Source organism: Coturnix japonica, chromosome Z, assembly GCF_054131305.1.
Source record: "Coturnix japonica strain WE chromosome Z, WE-NBRP24, whole genome shotgun sequence".
Taxonomy (NCBI): domain Eukaryota; kingdom Metazoa; phylum Chordata; class Aves; order Galliformes; family Phasianidae; genus Coturnix; species Coturnix japonica.
Genome location: NC_140702.1, coordinates 1,298,160 through 1,318,522, shown reverse-complemented (window position 1 = coordinate 1,318,522; position 20,363 = coordinate 1,298,160). Strand labels below are relative to the sequence as shown.

Here is a 20,363-nt window from a genome sequence, read left to right as displayed (position 1 = left end):
ACCTAGGAAGGCACAGAAACACAAGGGTTAGTGTCAAACGTTTGCAAGTTCAATCATGAAAGAGGTTGTTGATATTTGGTTATAGAGTGGCGGCAGGAAGAAGCAAATAGGCTTCAAGCAACAGAGCCACTGTCTTGAAAGTGATCCTCATACAGGTCCAGCTCTTGTGTTGACAAGAGACTCATTTGGGAAAGACAGGGGTCAACTGAAGATGTCAGGCACGGCTTGAACACCAGAACGAGGTACAAGCCCACTGAAAGCATGAATTCTACCTGTGTTGCTGACAAGCAGTGTTTTGAAAGCTGGATTTGCACCCTTACCTGCCAGGACCAAGACTTCAGCTGAGAGCCCAAAGAAGTGAGAAGGAACAGAACTAGGACAGCTGACTTAAACTGGCCAAAGGATATTCCATACTATATGACATATTGTGGAAAGAGTTTTGAAGGGGGTAAATAGTTCATGTAAATCTCTTCCACTACTAGGAGGCTAACTGGGCACTGATTGGTAGGTGGTGAGCAATTGCTTTTGCATTCAACATAACTATTATCCTTTTCTCTATCTCAGAACATAATTCTATCTCAACCCATGAGTTCTACTTTGTGTTGTTTTTTCCCCCTTCAGTTCTCTCCTGCAATCCACTGGAATGGAGTGGAGTACTGTAACTTTCTCTCCCAACAGAAAAATAAAAACACATTCATTATTATTTATGGAAGACTGACTGCAGTTCATGCTCACTGGTTTGAGGTCTCTGGGCATAACCCTGACTGTGAACAGAAGCAATTGCTGAAACAGTCTGTCAAAAAAAGACTGGAGCTTCCTCTTCCAAAAGGCGGTCCTTAGAAACAATGTCATCAAACAGCTTCCCTGTAAGATAAGGTTATCTGAAAATGCATTTAGAGAGTATCAGAGAAAGATAAGTAACAATGACAGCACAGAGAGCAGAAACTATTTCTTACCTCTAAGACTATAAATATTTCTTTGATGTCTCTCTTACATGATACAATGGGCAAACATGTTGATGACTTCAGTTCTTCATGGCATCAATTTCTGTTTTAGCATGAGGCAAGTCATCCTTAAGAGACCATAAAAGCAAGCGATGAAATCGCTAACTACTGTGACATACCAGGTACCACATCTGACTGCTGTGGAACAGAACAAGCACATATGGGACAGTACACAATTCAACATCAACTCAGCAATGGCTGACATCACTCCCATAGAAATTGTGAAACAGAGCTGTGAAAACTGAAAAACAAAACATTCAGCATTTTCATTGGCATTTTGGTAAAGTTGCTGTAATAATGTAACAATAATGTAATGTAATGTAATAACGTAATAACTTCCTCCATTTTAAAGCCAGAGAATACTGCCCTCTGAACAATGAGGAACAAGATTTGTGGTGCTCTGTTAAACTTTTTCCAGCTCTACAGCATCTTTCAAAAGGCAATGGGACCAGTAGGCTGCATTCCTATGTACCATCCCACCTGCCCCCATGTTCCTGAGAACTCCACAACTCCAACAGAAGATATTATCATATTTAAATGCCTTTTGGCTTACCCCTACAGTAACTTTCTCCATGATTTTTAGTGCAACTTTTTCACCAGTAAGAAGATGCCGCCCGAGTTTTACCTTTGCAAAACCACCTACAAATCAAAACACAGATGCTTAAAGTTGAGCATGAATTCTTCTCTAATATAATATTACAGGTAAAGCAGAGTACCTAGCATACACTGTGTGTAATGCTTTAATTAGAGGAAGAGGTAATCAGCACCATCAATTTCCAACAGGTCTCAAAAATCCAATTCCAAGTTTATACTAATGAAACCTGACTTAGAGAACTGACAAGAGCTGTCAATCTATTCTCAGATTAATTCTAGAGTGGTGAGACAGACTGTTAGGCGTGCTGTTTCTGTACAAAGATGACACTTACCCGTTCCAACTGTTTCATGGAATTCCTAGTACTTGAGAATTTCCTCGTAGTCACTGACAGACATCCTGAATGTGCAAGAACTGAAGATCCTCCAAGCACGTGCAATGAGGAAGTGCCAGCAGTGTTCACATCCTACTTAGGACATATTCTTAGAGGCAGAAGGGACACTCGTGGCAGATCCAGCAATGCTCATCTTCTCACCAACGTGCATCCCCCTCTCACCCAGCAACAACAAAACACAGTGCATGAAGCTGGCTTCACTTAGGTTAACAATATGGAACATCCCTCAGGGCTTTGTGCCACAGAGCAGTAGCAGGGCTGGACTACAGCTTTAGGAAGCAGTGGAAGCCTTTCCCTGTATGGTTACAGTGTCCCTGCACGCACCCCACAGCCAGAGCGTTGCAAGCTGAGCTGCCTTGATGTTTCTTACACTCATCCCAATCTCTGTGAATGAAGACTCAGAATGCAGTCAAGGCGTTGATTGAGCACGAGCGTGCCTTTATTCAATAGGAGAATGGAGGGAATGAAAGGTCCGGGGTAAAGATGGAACTCATCCTCTGATGTTAAGGAGAAAGTGTCTCAGAGCTCGTGGTGCTTCCTGGTGCCTGGGACTGGAGGCCTGACTCCAAGTCCCCCTCCAAGAGTCTCGGCTGCTCCTCATTAACGCTGTCCTGGTCCTGCTTGGAGGTGTTGTTATCGGGGCACTCGGGCTGGGCTTGCTCTGGGCTGTCCTGGAAAGGCACCGGGCCACAGTCCCGGCTGGTGACTGTGGCATCTGGCAGGCTCAGGTCAGCAGCTTCCGGAGGGATGGGATGAATGAGGGCTTCCACAATTATGACACTCTTCTGTCCTTCGCTGCTGTCACATAGAAGGCTTTCCTTTGAACTGCCGCATCCTGTGCTTCCTAACAGTTCAATACTGATGGAAGCACAGGATGCACCATCATCACTTGCCCTGGGTCTTCGAGGCGCACAAGGGCTGGAGTCACCTAGGAAGGAGTAGATGCACAGCGGTTAGTGTTGAATGTTCACAAGATAAATCATGAAAGAGGTTCTTGACATTTGGCATTTTGTAGTGGTGGTGGGCAGAAGCAAATAGGCTTCTAGCAACAGTGTCACTGCCTTGAAAGTGATCCTTGTGCAGGTCCAGCTCTTGTGTTGACAAGAGACTCATTTGGGAAAGACAGGGGTCAACTGAAGATGACAGGCACAGGCTTGAATGCTAGGAGGAGGTACAAGCCCACTGAAAGCATGAATTCTACCTGTGTTGCTGACAAGCAGTGTTTTTGCTGGATTTTTGCTGGATTTGCTCGCTTACCTGCCAGGAGCACGACTTCTGTTTCTGATGGCTCCCTGGCACTGCTCTGCAGTTGGTGTTCATCCACCGGTGATGTTCTGTGCAGGCAAAAGCAAGAACACCAACTGCCAGCAGGTGATTCCATCCTTCTGGGACGCCTTGGACTGGAGAGAGAAAACAGAGCATGCTGTCAGTCGTGGTGCAGGGTGAGGGAAGAGCTGCACTGAGCCCTTGCCAACAGTTCCCTGTTCCTGGCACTGCCTGCTTTCTGCTGAAACACAGCTTAGAAACGCGCTCTGTTTCAAACAGCAGAGGATGCTTCCATTCCTACAGCTCAGCCCTCAAGTCCTGCTGGCTACATTCCTCTCAACCATGTCAAGCAAGATGCAGAGCATGTGAGCAAAGGCTCCACAGCCAGACAGGACAGAAGCTGGCAGGCCTAACTGCTTTCTGAGGAACTGTGCAGACATAAGGGAAGTTCAAAAGCATCTCTGACTCTTATGCTAACACCACCCCGGCCTCAGCTCACTGCCATCTTTAATTTCTAGTGCCAGCAAGTCTGACCAACAGCTCTCCTTAGAGGAGAACAGGAACTGGTTTCAGGCACGTGGCCCTGAAATCAGGAAAACCCCAACGTTTCGTGATACAGCCAGCACAGACCAGGATAGACGCCAGCGTGGCTTTCTGCATCTCGTGACTGCCTGCCCAACCAGGAAGGAAAGGCACCTTGTGTGGCTCCACTGAGCCCATTCGGCAACTGTGTGTTAGTTGAATCCTCAAAGATATAATGGACAAAAAGTAAACCAATAAAACCCATCTGACCAGTTATGATAGGGGCTGGAAAGGGAAGTCCTCTTTACCTTTCAGATGGAAAATCAATGATTGTGTGGAATCTCCCTGGTGCAGCTGTGGGGCCTTCCTCCACTTCGATTTCACTGCTCCTTATCACTGCAGGAGAGCTGCTCTGGCCTCTCAGGGCCTGTGCCTCCTGCACGGTGAGCAGCTTTGCAGCATGAGGAGACTCCAACACAGACTTGGGCTCAGGTTCAGAACTGTGCCCTGCAAGGGAAAACCACAGGTAAGACGGAGGATCAGAAAGCAGCAGCACAACCATCCCAGTTCTGCATTTTTCTCAGACTTGCTTATCTGAGCCACTGGAAGAAGAGGAGCTCAAAGTAACTGGGTGCTCAGAGGTATGCTCATGGCAAAGGACACAGCCACAATTAAGAGCTGCTCACTGTATGAAAAGAGGCATAAAAAAAAAAAAACCAACCCTAGAAGACAGGTCCGGGAACTCAGAAAGCTTTGCTGCCACACTTCAATTATGCTTCACCCCCATTCAGAACATCATAAAGGCAGGGACAGTGTTCTCATTCTCAGGACCCAGCAACAGGGTGCCATGTTCTCATCTAAGCCCAGAAGCCTCCTGTCCCGTTGAGAGTCAAAGTGTATTTGAAAGATCGTGGCCTCAATTAGATCAAGATCAAGATAATGGAGGAAGATACTCACCTGCTCCGTCTCCCATGGCTGACGTGGATTTGGAGCCAAAGAGGCCGTCTGTGTGGCTAATGATGAACTCCACCACTGCTGTCTGCGTCTGGACTTCTATGGAGGCAGCTCCTCCACTGGCGCAGGCTGACTGGCTGTGCTGGGATCTGAAGAAAAGGCAGATTTTACAAGTCATTCCTCCAAGACTGTTTCCCCAGGTCTGAATTTTTGCAGCCCAAAGCAGTCCAACTGGGCTCTGGAGACTTTTGCAGTGGGCAATCAGCATCAGCACCTACGAAATTCTCCTTGATCAACGACACAGCAGTCCCAGCTAAACAAGAGAGCAGAAACTGTCACCTAGGAATTGTGCCCCTAGGGTTGGGGGAGAGCAGTTCAGGCTCTACCTCTGCTGCCAGCCACTTCTGACAGCTTTTACAGGAGAAGAGCACATTAGATGAAGAAGAAGGGAGGATTGCTTTCTTTCTGGAGAGCAGAACTAAGCATTGTGCTCAAACAGAAAAAGAAGATTACCTTAAGAGGTTTGGAGCCCACACTATGGCTAAATTGTGAGCATCCATGTTGGTGACCAAACAGTTCCCAGCAAGAGACGCCAAATGACGCATCAGATGCTCCAGCGTCCTGGAAAACAAGAGGGGCAGATGTTCAGCACCAAAAAGCAAGCTGTGCTGCAGTGCACAAAACAAACCTCACTTCATGGTGGTTGATGTCATTTCTACAGTCCCTGAATATGAAGTAGATAAAATGTTCCCAGTGCCACCACGCCGCAGCACCAAGCCCTGCAAAGCACAGCCGCAGCCATCGGCTGCACCAACCATGATCCCATGCCAAGAAAATGACCCAATCAATTGACCCAGTGCAGCCTTCAGCCACTGCAGCGTGCACAGGCATGATGTTGCAGGTGTGAGACAACACCTGGAATCGCATCATCACCCTCTGAAAGGCAGCAGGGCTGAGCTCAGCAGACCGAGGGCAGCACTGACCTGTAGTGAGGAGCGGGCAGCTGCTGGATGGCATCCTTCATTCTCACAAACCTCTCCTCCTCGGTAGCTGCACAAGCAGCGTCCTGGAATAAGGAACGAAGGGATTACTGTGTCCAGTTCTGGGCTCCCCAGTACAAAAAAGACAGGGATCTCTTGGAAAGAGTCCTGCAGAGGGCCACTAAGATGGTGAAGGGCCTGGAGCATCTCCCCTGTGAGGAGAGACTTAGGGAACTGGGTCTGTTTAGCCTTGAGAAATGAAGGCTGAGAGGGGACTTGATCCAGGTTTATAAATACCTGAGGTGTGGGAGCCATAGTGGTGAGTCTGGTCTCTTTTCAGTAGTGTGTGGGGATAGGACTAGGGGTAATGGGATGAAAGTACAGCATAGGAAGTTCCGCACATTTGTAAAGATCTTCTTTACAGTGAGGGTGACGGAGCACTGGAACAGGCTGCCCAGGGAGGTGGTGGAGTCTCCTTCTCTGGAGATATTCAAGACCTGCCTGGACGCCTGCCTGTGTGATATGGTGTAGGGAGCCTGCTTTGGCAGGGGGGTTGGACTTGATGATCTCTAGAGGTCCCTTCCAACCCTTACAATGCTGTGATTCTGTGATTCTGTGATTCAGACACGAGTCAGCCTAAATAGCTGCCAAAGGATTGGGAACCGTGGGGCCAGCGTGCTGGTGGTCAGCACCGAGGCAGACTCGATGCCTTCCAAGAGGCATCAGGGGAACACAGCAGCACTCAGCCTGCGCCATCAAGGCCAAGCTCTGGGGGGCTTTACAGCCTGATTGCGTATTGCAGCTCCTTGCAGCAGGCATTCCTCTCCAAGTCCACTTTGCTATTAACCCCATTCTACCAATAGTTGGGGAACAGCAAAGGAAAGGGAATTCTCGCAAGTATGGTGAATAACTTAAATCAGCACCTCCTGGCACCACCAAAAGCGGTATCAGTGAGAGGTAGGATGTGCCAAAGACATGCCTCATGGGGCAAACAGAAAGAAGACCTCAGAGCTGGGGCACTGCTGCAACCACTAGCCAGGACGCCCAGGGAACAGGTACGTATCTTTTCCAAGACATTGCCCTGTGCTTACCGAGAACTGGTCATACAGCTGGTTGGTGAGGAGAGGGTTTGGGAGCTCCCTGAAGTACATCTTGCATACAGAGCTCACACTGTGAATATCACGGACGCTGAGCTCTGGCACCTGCTCTGAATCAAATTCATGGCTGCAGAGAAGGACACAGAATTGGGCAGAGGGCTTTGAGAAAGACGAAAACAAGTCCAAAGCCACACAACATACAGTCAAGAAAAGGAAGGGGTTCCTCTGAACGCCCGCAGCATGGCACGGGGCCCTACTGACAGCTGTGTCAGTCACAGCACTCTTACCGTAGTCGCTGGATCTTGGACATGACGCCAGACAGGCGGTATATCCCGCGCACTACGCCATTCTCCTCAATGAACTGAGCACAGCTCTCGAGGACCTGGGGGACTACAGAACAAGAGCCAGTGGTTAGCTCAGCTTCTTACTCAAGTCCTGGTTCAGGCCATGCCCTTCTCACATCCCATCCACTAAGCCCAGCCAGGCTACTGCTTGCTTCCTCCTTAGAGGAGAAAGCTGGCAGAGACAGCTGAGAGGAAACTGTACAGAGATGTGTTCTTGGCTTTCCAGAAATGCCACAACCTATCAACAGCCTGGAGAAAGTAATTCTGGCAAAGCCACAGACACTGCAAGTTCCATCACAGCTCCCTGGGGAATAGAGGAGTCCAATCCCATGTCCAGAAAAGTTAGGGAAAGGATGCTGGCTGCTCTCTGTGTCCAGAAGGCTTCCTACGTTATCTGGCTGAAACAATTGGAGGATATGACCTCCCTTTCACCTTTACACGCCCAACGGAGATAGATCCAGGAATGGGCTGTTCCTTACCATCACGGCCAGAGCGAAGAAGGTGCTCCCCCAGGTCACACCCAAACAACCCTTCCTTCTCCGGCTCAGGCTCCGTCGCTCTCCTGGGACGGGCCTTCACCAGGGAACGAAGGAAGGGGATGAGCTTGCCCCGTCTCCTTGGCACTGCACAACAAAACAAAGAAACCACTTCATTTCAGGCTTGGCTCCGTTGGACGAGGCCAAACATAATGCATTCAACAGAGCATGTAACAACTGGAAGAACAGTATCAACAATGACAAGCAATAACAGATTTTCCCCATCCCTGGAGGTGCCCATGGAGCTTAATGCACTCCTCTTGCAAAGCTTGCTGAACTTGGGCATTAACGAATCCCTTGATAGTTACATTCTGACCCCGTTTTACTAACCCGCATTATCAGATGTAACATATGTACCTGGCTTTGGCAGTGAATTGACCAGGGACTCAGGAACTTTTCCACTGATGAGTTCCACGCACTCACCAGGGAAAAGTCCAACCTGTAACAAGAACAAAAAGACAGGTGGGCATTAGCGCGAGCCCAGAGCCAAAGGGAAGGTCCTCTGACACCGACACAGGGCAACCGTTTGCATCCAGAAGCCATCCTGTGCAGGCCAATGCTCTGGAAGATAAGAGATAGGTTAGTATGAGGTTTATATGGAGAAAAGGCATTTGTAACCGATGTGAGTAGCAGTCCTGGTGTTTTAACTCAGGATTTGCAGAACATGGCTGCGTTCCTTACTGATGTATTCTCTAAGACATTCTACACTCAGAATTACCAGAAAGCTATAAAAAAAAAGAGACGTGAATCTCTTGGCTTTGCTCTGGAAGAACTACAAGGAGAGCAGCTCAGTCCATGGAGCACAATGAAGATTCAATGAGCTACAGAGGGAAAAACCTAACAGAGAGGACAAATCTAGGATGCTGCGTGAGAAAAAGGGTTTTGCCTATGACAAGAAATGTTTCTATTAGCTAATTTGTTTCCATCCTACCCCTACTGGTGTTCGAACCATTTCTCCATTTTAGGGATGTTTAGAAAGGAAACATTTCCAGGACATTCTTGACGTGTTTGGTGATTTTCATGGCAAAATGAGATACATTTACATCAGAAGCAATGGGAATTTTCCAGACTTCATGAAGACAGCAGTCTTCTCTGCAATTAAACAGGCAAAACAGAACAACGTGATACAGAAGTTGAGACATTTCCAGTTGCTTTCAGATTTTTAAAGAGGGATCAATAAATCTTTACCAGTACTGACAACACCAATATAGAAACTAAAGCGGTTTCATGTCTGTTGAATGAATACGCTTTATGGAATTCTGAACTAATCAGTAGGAGAATACAGGGAACAGGAGGGACAGCCTGCATTGCCATGGGTGGGACTGATATCATATGAAGTAATTGGGATGCAGCTCTTCTAAAGCTGGAAAACTGGCATTACCCTCACATGGAGCAGAGCTCATACAGCAGGCCACAGTATTAAAAGGATAAGCTGCTGAACACTTTTGATTTTCCTGTTTTATTGACTCCTTTTATCTATCTTCTATTTCACACATCAGATGTTTATACTGGGGAAAAAACATCCACCAAATGCAAAAGAAAGGAGAAAGAGGAAATCCTTCAAACGCTGAGCGAATTGAGTAAAAGAGCTTAATTGCTGGGGAGAGCAGATTAGAATCACAGTATCCTTAGAATTGGAAGAGACCCTTCAAGGCCATCTAGCCCAGCTCCCCTGCAATAAACAGGGACATTCACAGCTAGATGAGGTTGCTCACAGCCTGGTCATTAATCATTCCAGAGTCAAAACACTCATTGAATGATATGCGTTCGAATCCCCCCCTGTGGTGCAAGTGGTAGAAGTGCCGCTCTGCTACAGAAGAGGCTCGAACCCCTGTGTTGGACTTGATGATCTCTAAGGTCCCTTCCAACCCGCACGAAACTATGCTACTATGATAAAACAGCCAGTACTGAAACAGCAACCCAACCTGGTTGCAGACTGAGAGAGAAAATAAGAGTTCACCAAAGTCATGGGACAGGACACATGTTCATGTTCATGCAAACACTGAACCCAAGTGGCCACATGAGGACAGCATCTAGTAGGAAATCAGAAATAAACACCCTTTCAGACGTCCCTTTGGAAGGTGGCATCTACCAGGGCACAGCAGACCCGTGTGTTCAGTAACCAGTCTGATGCTTCAGAGCCCGCTGATGAGCTACAGACTGGGGTTTAACCAGTGCAACACATGGAGGGAAAATCTGTCTTGTGCATAAAGAAGAAAGAGAAATATATCCAAAATGACTAACCAAGAAATGCCCAAACTGCCCATGAAGCATTTCTTCCTGTGGTGCAAAACACCACAAGAGGATTTATTTGCTCTTTCAGTTAAACTTACCATGAACATTTAGGGTAGCTGGTGTCTTGTCTTCAGCTGCTTGGCACGTGGATGTTTCCTGATCTTCATATTCACACTTGTGAATCATGAGACTTCTCTTATTTCCCTGGGAAGTAATGCACACATTTTTACTTTGACGCAGCTCCTTCCCATCCTAGAAGGGAAAATATCAAGTCAGATCTCCATTAGTCCTTCCATCTCTGCACTGAGCAAATGCAGCCTTCAGATCTATGCTTAATTCACCCACTCCCCTAGAATTAATGGAACTGTGCTTACTGGAACATATGCTGAAGCTTAAGCACAGTGCAGTGTTTTCAACATGTAGGAATGGCTATAGAACTTGCATAAATTCTGGCTGACCTATGACAGCTTAAAGCACTGCGGAGGACTGTTAACAAGCTCGTTTGGACATCACCTTGAATAAATGACGTTATCCCCAAGTAAGGGAAGGAACAGCTGAGCACCGGGGAGGTACACAAAGTGCCAGAGCAAATTCTCACACTGTCAGGTGCAAAGAAAACTGAGATTTCACCCTAAAACCCAGTTCACAACAAGGCTACAAAATCCTGGCTGAGAATTTCTGTGTTAGAGTTGAAGCTCAAGACTGTACTCCAACCGACAATATTTTGTGCAGCAAGACCTCAGGAGTTGGGGACTTCAACCATCCTGACATCTGTTGGGAAAACCACACGGCGAGCTGCAAGAGCTCCAGAAGGCTCTTGGAATCCATTGATGATAGCTTTCTGGTTCAGGTATTGGACAGACCGACCAGAGGTCAAGCGTTGCTGGACCTGCTGCTCACCAACGCTGAGGAGATCATCAAAGGCGTCAAGGTTGGAGGATGCCTGGGCTCCAGCGATCATGCCCTGGTTGAGTTTGTGATCTCAAGCGATGTGGGCCTGGCAAAGAGCAGGACCAGGATGCTCAACTTTAGAAGAGCAGACTTCAAGCTTCTCAATGGAATGCTGGCCAAGATCCCCTGGCGCGCTGCCCTCAAAGATAAGGACGTTGAGGAGAGCTGGCTACTGTTCAAGGATGCCCTCCTGGCAGCACAAGAGGTCTCCATTCCCCTGATTAAGAAAGTGGGCAGGAGAGGTAGAAAACCGGCATGGCTCAGCAAGGACCTGCTAAGAGAACTGAGGGTGAAGAAAGGGGTGTACAAGCTCTGGAAACAAGGCTGTGTCACCCGGGAAGAATACAGGGATGCCGTCCGAACTTGCAGATGTGGGATCAGAAAAGCCAAAGTGCAGGCAGAACTGAACTTGGCGAGGGATGTGAAAAACAACAAGAAAACCTTCTACAGGTACATTGGCCAGAAGAGACAGGCCAAAATGGGCGTACCTACTCTGGTAAATTTAAAAGGAGAAATGGCTTCAACAGATGAAGAGAAAGCTGAGGTGCTGAATGAGTTCTTCACCTCGGTCTTCACTGGTGGCCAGGATTCTAGTCTTTTTCACGTCCCTAAGTCTTGCACCCCCATACCTCCATGTGGGGACCAAGGAGGTAAATCCCTCCCCACTGTAAGGGTAGAGCAAGTCCGAGAGTGCCTCCTTAGACTGAATGAGTATAAGTCTATGGGGCCAGATGGCGTGCATCCCAGGGTCCTGAAGGAGCTGGCTGAGGTGGTTGCTGAGCTGCTCTCCATCATATTTGAGAAGTCGTGGCTGTCAGGTGAGGTCCCGGATGATTGGAGGAAGGGTCACGTCACTCCCATTTACAAGAAGGGGAGCAGGGACGACCCGGGTAACTACAGGCCGGTGAGTTTCACCTCTGTGCCTGGGAAGATTATGGAACAGATCCTCCTGGACAACATGCTTGATCACATAAAGAACAAGCATGTGATCCGAGACAGCCAGCACGGCTTCACCAGGGGAAGGTCATGCTTAACTAATCTTGTGGCCTTCTATGATGGAGTGACGGCGTTGGTGGATGAAGGGAAGGCGACCGATGTCATTTACCTGGACCTGAGCAAGGCCTTTGACATGGTCCCCCATCACATCCTCATCTCCAAATTGGAGGGAGGTGGATTTGATGGGTGGAAAACTAGATGGATAAGCAATTGGTTGAAAGGCCGCAGACAGAGGGTGGTGGTCAATGGCTCTATGTCCAGGTGGAGGCCGGTAACGAGCGGCGTCCCTCAAGGGTCTGTCTTGGGACCGGTGCTCTTTAACATCTTTATTAATGACATCGATGAGGGAATGGAGTGCACCCTCAGCAAGTTTGCTGATGACACCAAGCTGAGTGGTGCAGTCGATACGGTGGAGGGAACGGATGCCATTCAGAGGGACCTTGACAGGCTGGAAAGCTGGGCTCGGGTGAACCTAATGAGGTTCAACACGGCAAAGTGCAAGGTTTTGCACTTGGGCTGGAAGAACCCCAGGCACCTGTACAGGCTGGGAGGAGTTGTCCTTGAGAGCAGCTCGGCTGAAAAAGACCTAGGGGTCCTGATAGATGAGAAACTTAACATGAGCCAGCAGTGTGCTATGGCAGCCCGGAAAGCAAATGGGATCCTGGGCTCCATCAGGAGAGGGGTGGTCAGCAGGGATATGGAGGTGATCGTCCCTCTCTACTCTGCTCTTGTGAGGCCCCATCTGGAGTACTGTGTCCAGGTGTGGAGCCCTCAGTACAAAAAAGATATGGAGATTTTGGAAAGGGTCCAGAGGAGGGCCACGAAGATGATCAGGGGGCTGGAGCACCTCCCCTATGAGGACAGGCTGAGGGAGTTGGGTTTGTTCAGCCTGGAGAAGAGAAGGTTGCGGGGTGACCTCATTGCAGCCTTTCAATACCTGAAGGGAACTTACTCCCAGGAGGGGAGTAAACTCTTCGAAAGGGCTGATAATAGCAGGACTAGGGGAAATGGTTTTAAGTTGAAGGAGGGAAGATTTAGGTTGGATGTTAGGGGAAAGTTCTTTACTAGAAGAGTGGTTAGGTCCTGGAACAGGCTGCCCAGTGAGGTTGTGGATGCCCTGTCCTTGGAGGTGTTCAAGACCAGGCTGGACGGGGCTCCGGGCAACCTGATCTAGTAAATGTGTATGTTTGGTGGCCCTGCTAGGCAGGGGGGTTGGAACTACATGATCCTTGAGGTCCCTTCCAACCTGGGTAATTCTGTGATTCTGTGATTCTATGGTTACAGTGTCCCTGCACGCACCCCACAGCCAGAGCGTTCCAAGGTGAGCTGCCTTGATGTTTCTTGCACTCATCCCAATCTCTGCGAATGAAGACTCAGAATTCAGTCAAGGCGTTGATTGAGCACACACGTGCCTTTATTCAATAGTAGAAAAAAGGGGATGTGAGGTGTGGCGGAATGATGGGACTCATCCTCTGTTGTCTCACGAGAGTGGCTCAGAAGTCGTGCTGTTGCCCTCTGTAGCCTGGGACTCATGGTTTGATTCTACATCCCCCTCCAAAATGTTTGGCTTCTCCTCGGTGACGCTGACCTGAGCCTGCATGATGGTGTTGCTGTTGGGGCACTCGGGTTGTGCTTGGGCTGCGCCGTCCTCGAAAGGCACTGGGTCACCATCAAAGCTGGTGCTTGTGGTGTCTGGCAGGCTCAGGTCAGCAGATTCAGCAGGTATGGGATGAATTACGGCTTCAACAAGGATGACATTATTCTCTTCGTCGTTGCTTTCGTATGAAAGTCTGTCACTTGAACTGCAGCATCCTGTGCTTCCTAACACCTCTATACTGATTGAAGCACAGGATGCTGCATCATAATAAGTGCTGCGTCCTGGCGTTACACAAGGACTCGATTCACCTACAAAGGAACAGATGCACAGTGGTTAGTGTCGAACATTCACAAGATGAATCATGAAAGAGGTTCTTGCCATTTGGCTATGTAGTGGTGGTGGGCAGAAGCAAATAGGCTTCTAGCAACAGTGTCACTGCCTTGAAAGTGATCCTCATGCAGGCCCAGCTCTTGTGTTGACAAGAGACTCATTTGGGAAAGACAGGGGTCAACCGAAGATGTCAGGCACGGGCTTGAACACCAGAAAAAGGTACAAGCCCACTCAAAGCATCATTTCTACCTGTGTTGCTGACAAGCAGTGTGTTGAAAGCTGGATTTGCACCCTTACCTGCCAGTACCACGACTTCAGCTTCAGAGGGCTCCCTGGCGCTGCTCTGCAGTTGGTGTTCGGCCACACTGGATGGTCTGTGCAGGCAGAAGCACGAACACCAACTGCCAGCTGCTGACTCTGCCCTCCTACTGGGAGAACTTGTTCTGGAGAGAGAAAACAGAGCATGCTGTCAGTCATGGTGCAGGGTGAGGGAAGAGCTGCACCAAGCCCTTGCCAATAGTTGCCCATTCCCGGAACTGTCTGCTTTCTGCTGAAACACAGCTTAGAAACACGCTGTTTCAAACAGCAGAGGATGCTTCCATTCCTACAGCTCAGCCCTCAAGTCCTGCTGGCTACATTCCTCTCAACCATGTCAATCGAGATGCAGAGCATGTGAGTAAAGGCTCCACAGCTGGACAGGACAGGAGCTGGCAGGCTCATATATATATAATGGACAAATATTTAACCAATAAAACCCACCCAACCAATGAAGATAGGGGCTGGAATGGGAAGTCCTCTTTACCTTTTAGATGGAAAATCAATGACAGTGTGGAAGGCCCCCGGTACAGCTGCGGGGCCTTCCTCCACTTCGATCTCACTGCTCCGAGTCGCAGTGGGAGAGCTTCTCTGGCCGCTTATCTGAGCCTGTGCCTCCTGCAGCGTGAGAAGCTTTGTAGCAGGAGACACAGACTTGGGCCCAGCCAGAGAACTGTGCCCTGCAAGGGAAAAACACAGGTAAGACGGAGGATCAGAAAGCAGCAGCACAGCCATCCCAGTTCTGCATTTCTGTCAGACTTGCATATCAGAGCCACTCACCGAAGAGGAGCTCAAAATAACAGTGTGCTCAGAAGTATGCTTGTGGCAAAGGACACAGTCATAATTAAGAGCAGCTCTCTGTATCGAAACAGGCAAACAAAAAGCCTAGAAAAACTAGGGGGCAGGGATCTCAGAAAGCTTTGCTGCCACATTACAATCAAACTTCACCTGCATGAAGAACACCTAAACGGCAGGGACAGTTTTCTCCATGTAAGGTTTGGGTTTGGACACACTAAGGATCCAGCAACAGGGTGCCATATTCTAATCTAACCCCGGAAGCCTGCTGTCTCCTCGACAGCAAAATAATTTTCAAAGGTCTTGGAGAAGACCAGAATTGGATCAAGGTTTCAGATCAACATCGAGCTAATGGAGGAAGATGCTCACCCTCTCCCACGGCTGGTGTAGATTCGGAGCAGAAGATAACATCTGCGTGGCTGATGATAAACTCCACAACATCTGTCTGTGTCTGCAGCTCCATGCAGGCAGCTTCACTATTGGAGCAGGCTGACTGGCTCTGCTGGGATCTGAAGAAAAGGCAGATCTTACAAGTCATTTCCCCAAGATCATTTCCCCAAGTCTGAATTTCTGTAGCCAAAAACTGTCAAGATGGGCTCTGGAGACTTCCGCAGTGGGCAAACAGCGATGCCACTGATGAAATTCTCCTGGATGATCAGGGACACAGCAGTCCCAGCAAAACAAGTGAGTAGAAACTGTCATCTAGAAATTGTGCCCCTGGGGTTGGGGGAGAGCAGAACTAAGCATCGTGTTGAAACAGAAAAAAGAAGTTTACCTTAAGAGGTTTGGAGCCCACACTATCGCTAAATTCTTAGCGTCCATGTTTGTCACGGAGCAGTTCCCTGCCAGATTTGCCAGATGTTTCATTAGGTACTGCAGAGTCCTGGAAAACAAGAGAGGCAGATGTTCAGCAACAAAAAGCAAGCCGTGCTGCAGTGCACAAAACAAACATAACTTCATCCAGCTCAGCAGACCGAGTGCAGCACTGACCTGTAGTGAGGAGCGGGCAGCTGCTGGATGGCATCCTTCATTCTGAGCACCCGCTCCTCCTCTGCAGCACCAACAGCGTCCTGGAAAAAGGCAGGAAGGGATTCAGACACCAGTCAGGCTGGAGAGCTGCCACAGGTTTGGGAACAATGGAAACAGCGCGCTGGTGGTCAGCACCGAGGCAGACTCGATGCCTTCCAAGAGGCATCAGGGGAACACAGCAGCACGCAGCCTGTGCCATCAAGGCCAAGCAGTGCAAACTCTGAGGTCTTTACAGCCTCATTGTGGAGCACAGCTCCTCACAGCACGCATTCATCTACAATTTACTATTAACCCCATTCTACCAATAGCTGGGGAACAACAAAGGAAAGGGATTTCTCACTAGCATTGTGAATAGCTTAAATAAGCACCTCCTGGCACTACAAGTACCATCAGTGAGAGGCAGGATGTGGCAAAGACATGCCTCATGGGGCTAACAGAAAGAAGACCTCAGAGCTGGGGCACTGCTGCAACCACTAGCCAGGACGCCCCGGGAAGAGGTACATATCTTTACCAAGACACTGCCCTGAGCTTACCGAGAACTTGTCATACAGCTGGTCGGTTAACAGAGGGTTTGGGAGCTCCCTGAAATACATTTTACACAGGGAGCTCACGCTGTGAATTTCTCGGACGCTGAGCTCGGGAACTTGCACCGAATCAAATTCATGGCTGCAGAGAAGGAAACAGAATTGGGCAGAGGGCTTTGAGAAAGACGAAAACAAGTCCAAAGCCACACAGAATACAGTCAAGGAAAGGAAGGGGTTCCTCTGAACGCCTGCAGCATGGCACGGGCCCCTACTGACAGCTGTGTCAGTCGCAGCACTCTTACCGTAGTCGCTGGATCCTGGACGCCACGCCGGACAGGCGGTATATCCCCTGCACTACGCCATGCTGCTCTATGAATTCAGTGCAGCTCTGCAGGACCTGGGGGACTACAGAACAAGAGCCAGCAGTTAGCTCAGCTTCTTAAGTCCTGTTTCAGGCCGCGCCCTTCTCACATCCCATCCTCTAAGCCCAGCCGGGCTACCGCTTGCTTCCTCCAGAGAGGAGAAAGCTGGCAGAGACAGCTGTAAGGAAACTGCACAGAGATGTGTTCTTGGCTTTCCAGAAATGCCACGACATATCAACAGCCTGGAGAAAGTAAGTCTGGCAAAGCCACAGACACTGCAAGTCCCATCACAGCTCCCTCAGGAATCGAAAGACCAGAAGAGCTACAAAAAGGATGCAGGATGCACTTTGTGGCCAGAAGGCTTCCTGCATTTTCAGACTGAAACAATTGCTGGCTATGATCCCCCTTTCACCTTTACATGCCCAACGGAGGAAGATGTCAGGAATGGGCTGTTCCTTACCATCACGGCCAGAGCGCAGAAGGTGCTCCCCCAGGTCACACCCAAACACCCCTTCCTTCTTCGGCTCCGGCTCCGTTGCTCTCCTGGAGCGGGCCGTCACCAAGGAGCGAAGGAAGGGGATGAGCTTGCCCCGTCTCCTTGGCACTGCACAACAAAACAAAGAAACCAGTTCATTTCAGGCCTGGCTCGGTTGGATGAGGCTGAACATAATGCATTTGACAGGCCATGTAACAACGGGAAGAGCATTCCCAACAAGGACACGCAAGAACAGATTTTCCCTATTCCTGGAGGTGCCCAAGGAGCTTAATGCAGTACTCTTGCTAAGCTTGCTGAACTTGGGCATTAACGAACCCCCTTAAAGCCACATTCTGACCCCATTTTACTAACCCGCATAATCAAACGTAACATATGTACCTGGCTTTGGCAAGGAATTGACCAGGGACTCGGGAACTTTTCCACTGATGAGTTCCACGCACTCACCAGGGAAAGATCCAACCTGTAATAAGAACAAAAAGACAGGTGGGCATTAGACCGAACCCAGAGTGAAAGGGAAGGTCCTCTGACACCGACACAGGGCAACCGTTTGCATCCAGAAGCCATCCTGTGCAGGCAGAGCAGCTCCAACCTGAGACTCCTGACTCTACTAAAGTTGTGCTCTCTAGTCACAAACGTGTGCCTACCTCAAAGCCACGCTTGCCTTTCCAAAAGGGGCTCAGCTCCTTTGGTGGCGTAGAAACAATGCTCACCAGGTCTCCGACCTGCAAGAGATTGAAACGTCAATCCCACATTCAGCAAATCTGGTAGGAAAACACATCTCAAACGACTGCCTTCTTCTATGCATGACAACAAGGAACGCCTCTAACTGCTTACCTCAAGGGAGAGCTCACCCGGCCCCTGGGCGACGTAGGACTTAATAACATGGGCTGCCGCAATAGCTGGAACATTAATAGATGACACAGCACGCTCCAGCTGCGGCTTCCGCATGTTATCAGCCTGCAAAACAGAGAACAGACCGTGGTCAGGAGCTGCGGACAAACCAGGAGGATTTCAAGGTGAGAAGCACATCTGCAGAGAAAGCTGCAGTAAATGCACTCCGTCCTTATCAGGAGCACTTCAGAAGGAGCTGCATGTCTCATCACAGTTATTTCTCTTCCTGGTGTGCATTGCCAGGCCATGCAAAGATGCATCTCTCTCTACCCAGACTAATCAGCAATGGCACTGGCGCAGACAGCTGGCCAGGCCCTTTTTGGCCCATTCTTTCCTGCAGGAGAATACATCTGCAGCTCCTTCTAATGGCTCAACACAGGGAACAAAGACCAGCCACAACTTCATACTGTACCTCTGTCGCCGCCACCTCTGGCTCACGGCTGATCCCACTGCACGCAGCACCCATCACAGCAAGAGTGAAGAGCTGGAACAGAGCAGAAACACACTTCTGTTTTCTCTATTCACACAGCACAGTATGGACACATTTCCTCAGAACTACCCTTGCATACCCTGTGGCAAAACCATGCGGGGGGAAAAAATATGGCACGTACCTGGCAGTGAGATGACCTCAAGCTATCTTCACACACGACGGTGTGAAGAAAAAGGCACTAAAGTCACTAACTAAAGGCACTAACTAACTAATGGCACTAACTAACTAACGAACAGCACTAACTAACTAACGAACCGCACTAACTAACTACGAATGGCACTAACTAACTAAAGGCACTAACTAACTAAAGGCACTAACTATCTAACGGCACTAACTAACTAACAGCACTAACTAACGGCACTAAAGGCACAAGAATCACAACGCAACCAACCACTCCGACCACTAGCTCACCCACAAAGGAACACAGAACGCACCGCTCCTCCCCTCATTCCAGCCGCTTATGACATCACCAACGGCCAACAGCCTGGTCCACCATGACCCCCCACAAGGCGGGGAGCCAAGACCACGTGGTCACATCTGATTCCAACACGGCACCACAACATTCCAGGACTCAGTGTGGGCTTGGAATTCTATCCTGGTGTGGCAGCGCAATGGGAGGTGTTAGGGCACAGCTGAAGAGCTGACAGACAACGGACGTTTCCAAAGGAGGGTGCCAGATTAACTCTCAGCATTCTCTTGCGGGGCTCTTAGGAATGCTTCAAACCCATTTTCACTGCCTAGCTCATTTCTAGAAAGTCCAGTTGAGAAATGCTCACTTTGTCTGGGGAACGCCTCTATGCATCATGAATGAAAAATAAAATAAAATGGGCACGCGACCCTATGAAACTTACCTCTCTGCTCTTGTTGTCAGCCAGACACCTCAGATGAGCATGACGTGTCCCTGCTCCTGAATGAAGATCCACCCAAGTCTGTGTTCCTCTCTGCTCCATCTCTGGGTCTAAAAGAAACACAGACAGAGATGATTGCAAGATCATTTGTGCAGACGAAAGACACGGGTGCACACGAATTCTGTTTAGCAAGAAATACTACAGTCCCAATGGACTGCGGTGGTAGTACTTGAATCCTCATTTGGGGCTGGAGCTCAACAGGTCACACATCAGAAATAACACAAAGTGCATCTGGAAGACGTGTCTCAAAGCCCAGAAAATCCAACACGGGAGGGGGCTGGACAGTGGACCACAAGTGTCCATTTCCATTGCAGCTCCCTGTAGAGAACAGCACCAATCAGCAGGCGTGAATCAATTCATTCACAAGCTGCACAATGACTCTGTTCTTTACATGATAAAGTAACACACAGAGATTCCTGACCAAAAAGTTGGGAGTTAATAACGACCAAAGAGGTTCCTGTTCCTATGCCTCATCCTCTCACCCCAACTCCTGGGTGATGCCCACAGGCTTCAAGTCAGCTCTCAAATCCATTGAACTCCAGTCACAGAACTCCATCAAAAAGGATGTCACACATGTGACACTTACATACATTTTGCATCAGAAACAGTGACGCCAGCAGGAGCAGAGAGGTGACTGTCCCCCTGTACTCAGCACTGGTGAGGCCACAACTCGAATTCTGTGTCCAGTTTGTGGCCCCTCACTGCAAAAAAGACACTGAGGCATTGGAACGTGTTCAAAGAAGGGCAACAAAGCT

General features: G+C 49.0%; 2 protein-coding genes across 3 annotated transcripts; both read right to left on the bottom strand.

The window, feature by feature from the left end:
- Nucleotides 1–2,407: 2,407 nt before the first annotated feature.
- On the bottom strand, nucleotides 2,408–8,133 carry LOC146753341 (rho GTPase-activating protein 32-like). The gene is made up of 10 exons (XM_085530439.1): nucleotides 8,047–8,133; nucleotides 7,633–7,776; nucleotides 7,097–7,199; nucleotides 6,804–6,936; nucleotides 5,716–5,798; nucleotides 5,246–5,353; nucleotides 4,736–4,881; nucleotides 4,087–4,285; nucleotides 3,248–3,390; nucleotides 2,408–2,918 (listed from the first exon to the last, which is right to left on the bottom strand). The coding sequence occupies exons 3-10, from the start codon at nucleotides 7,117–7,119 to the stop codon at nucleotides 2,494–2,496; spliced, it is 1,260 nt and encodes a 419-aa protein (XP_085386565.1). The 5' UTR covers nucleotides 7,120–7,199; nucleotides 7,633–7,776; nucleotides 8,047–8,133; the 3' UTR covers nucleotides 2,408–2,493.
- Nucleotides 8,134–13,263: 5,130 nt separating this feature from the next.
- Nucleotides 13,264–19,683, bottom strand: LOC146753340 (rho GTPase-activating protein 32-like). 2 transcript variants are annotated; one of them, XM_085530435.1, is made up of 14 exons: nucleotides 19,552–19,683; nucleotides 18,623–18,694; nucleotides 18,154–18,276; nucleotides 17,964–18,041; nucleotides 17,698–17,779; nucleotides 17,284–17,427; nucleotides 16,764–16,866; nucleotides 16,471–16,603; nucleotides 15,899–15,978; nucleotides 15,684–15,791; nucleotides 15,278–15,417; nucleotides 14,601–14,793; nucleotides 14,096–14,241; nucleotides 13,264–13,776 (listed from the first exon to the last, which is right to left on the bottom strand). In XM_085530435.1, exons 1-14 carry the CDS (start codon nucleotides 19,648–19,650, stop codon nucleotides 13,352–13,354), a joined length of 1,926 nt encoding a protein of 641 aa, XP_085386561.1. In that variant the 5' UTR covers nucleotides 19,651–19,683; the 3' UTR covers nucleotides 13,264–13,351. The 2 variants fall into 2 exon arrangements, with proteins under 2 accessions (XP_085386561.1, XP_085386562.1); XM_085530436.1 differs by lacking the exon at nucleotides 19,552–19,683 and adding an exon at nucleotides 18,822–19,123.
- Nucleotides 19,684–20,363: the final 680 nt, after the last annotated feature.

Excerpts from the sequence above, each read along its gene's own strand:
- LOC146753341 (XM_085530439.1), bottom strand. The coding sequence starts at position 7,119 with ATGTCCAAGATCCAGCGACTACG. Across the intron at positions 6,937-7,096 it reads TCCAAGATCCAGCGACTACG|CCATGAATTTGATTCAGAGC; the intron begins GTAAGAGTGCTG and ends CCTTCTCTGCAG. Across the intron at positions 4,882-5,245 it reads TGGGCTCCAAACCTCTTAAG|ATCCCAGCACAGCCAGTCAG; the intron begins GTAATCTTCTTT and ends CCTTTTCTTCAG.
- LOC146753340 (XM_085530435.1), bottom strand. The coding sequence starts at position 19,650 with ATGGAGCAGAGAGGAACACAGACTTGGGTGGATCTTCATTCAGGAGCA. Across the intron at positions 18,042-18,153 it reads CGGGTGAGCTCTCCCTTGAG|GTCGGAGACCTGGTGAGCAT; the intron begins GTAAGCAGTTAG and ends AATCTCTTGCAG. Across the intron at positions 14,242-14,600 it reads ATTGATTTTCCATCTAAAAG|AACAAGTTCTCCCAGTAGGA; the intron begins GTAAAGAGGACT and ends TTCTCTCTCCAG.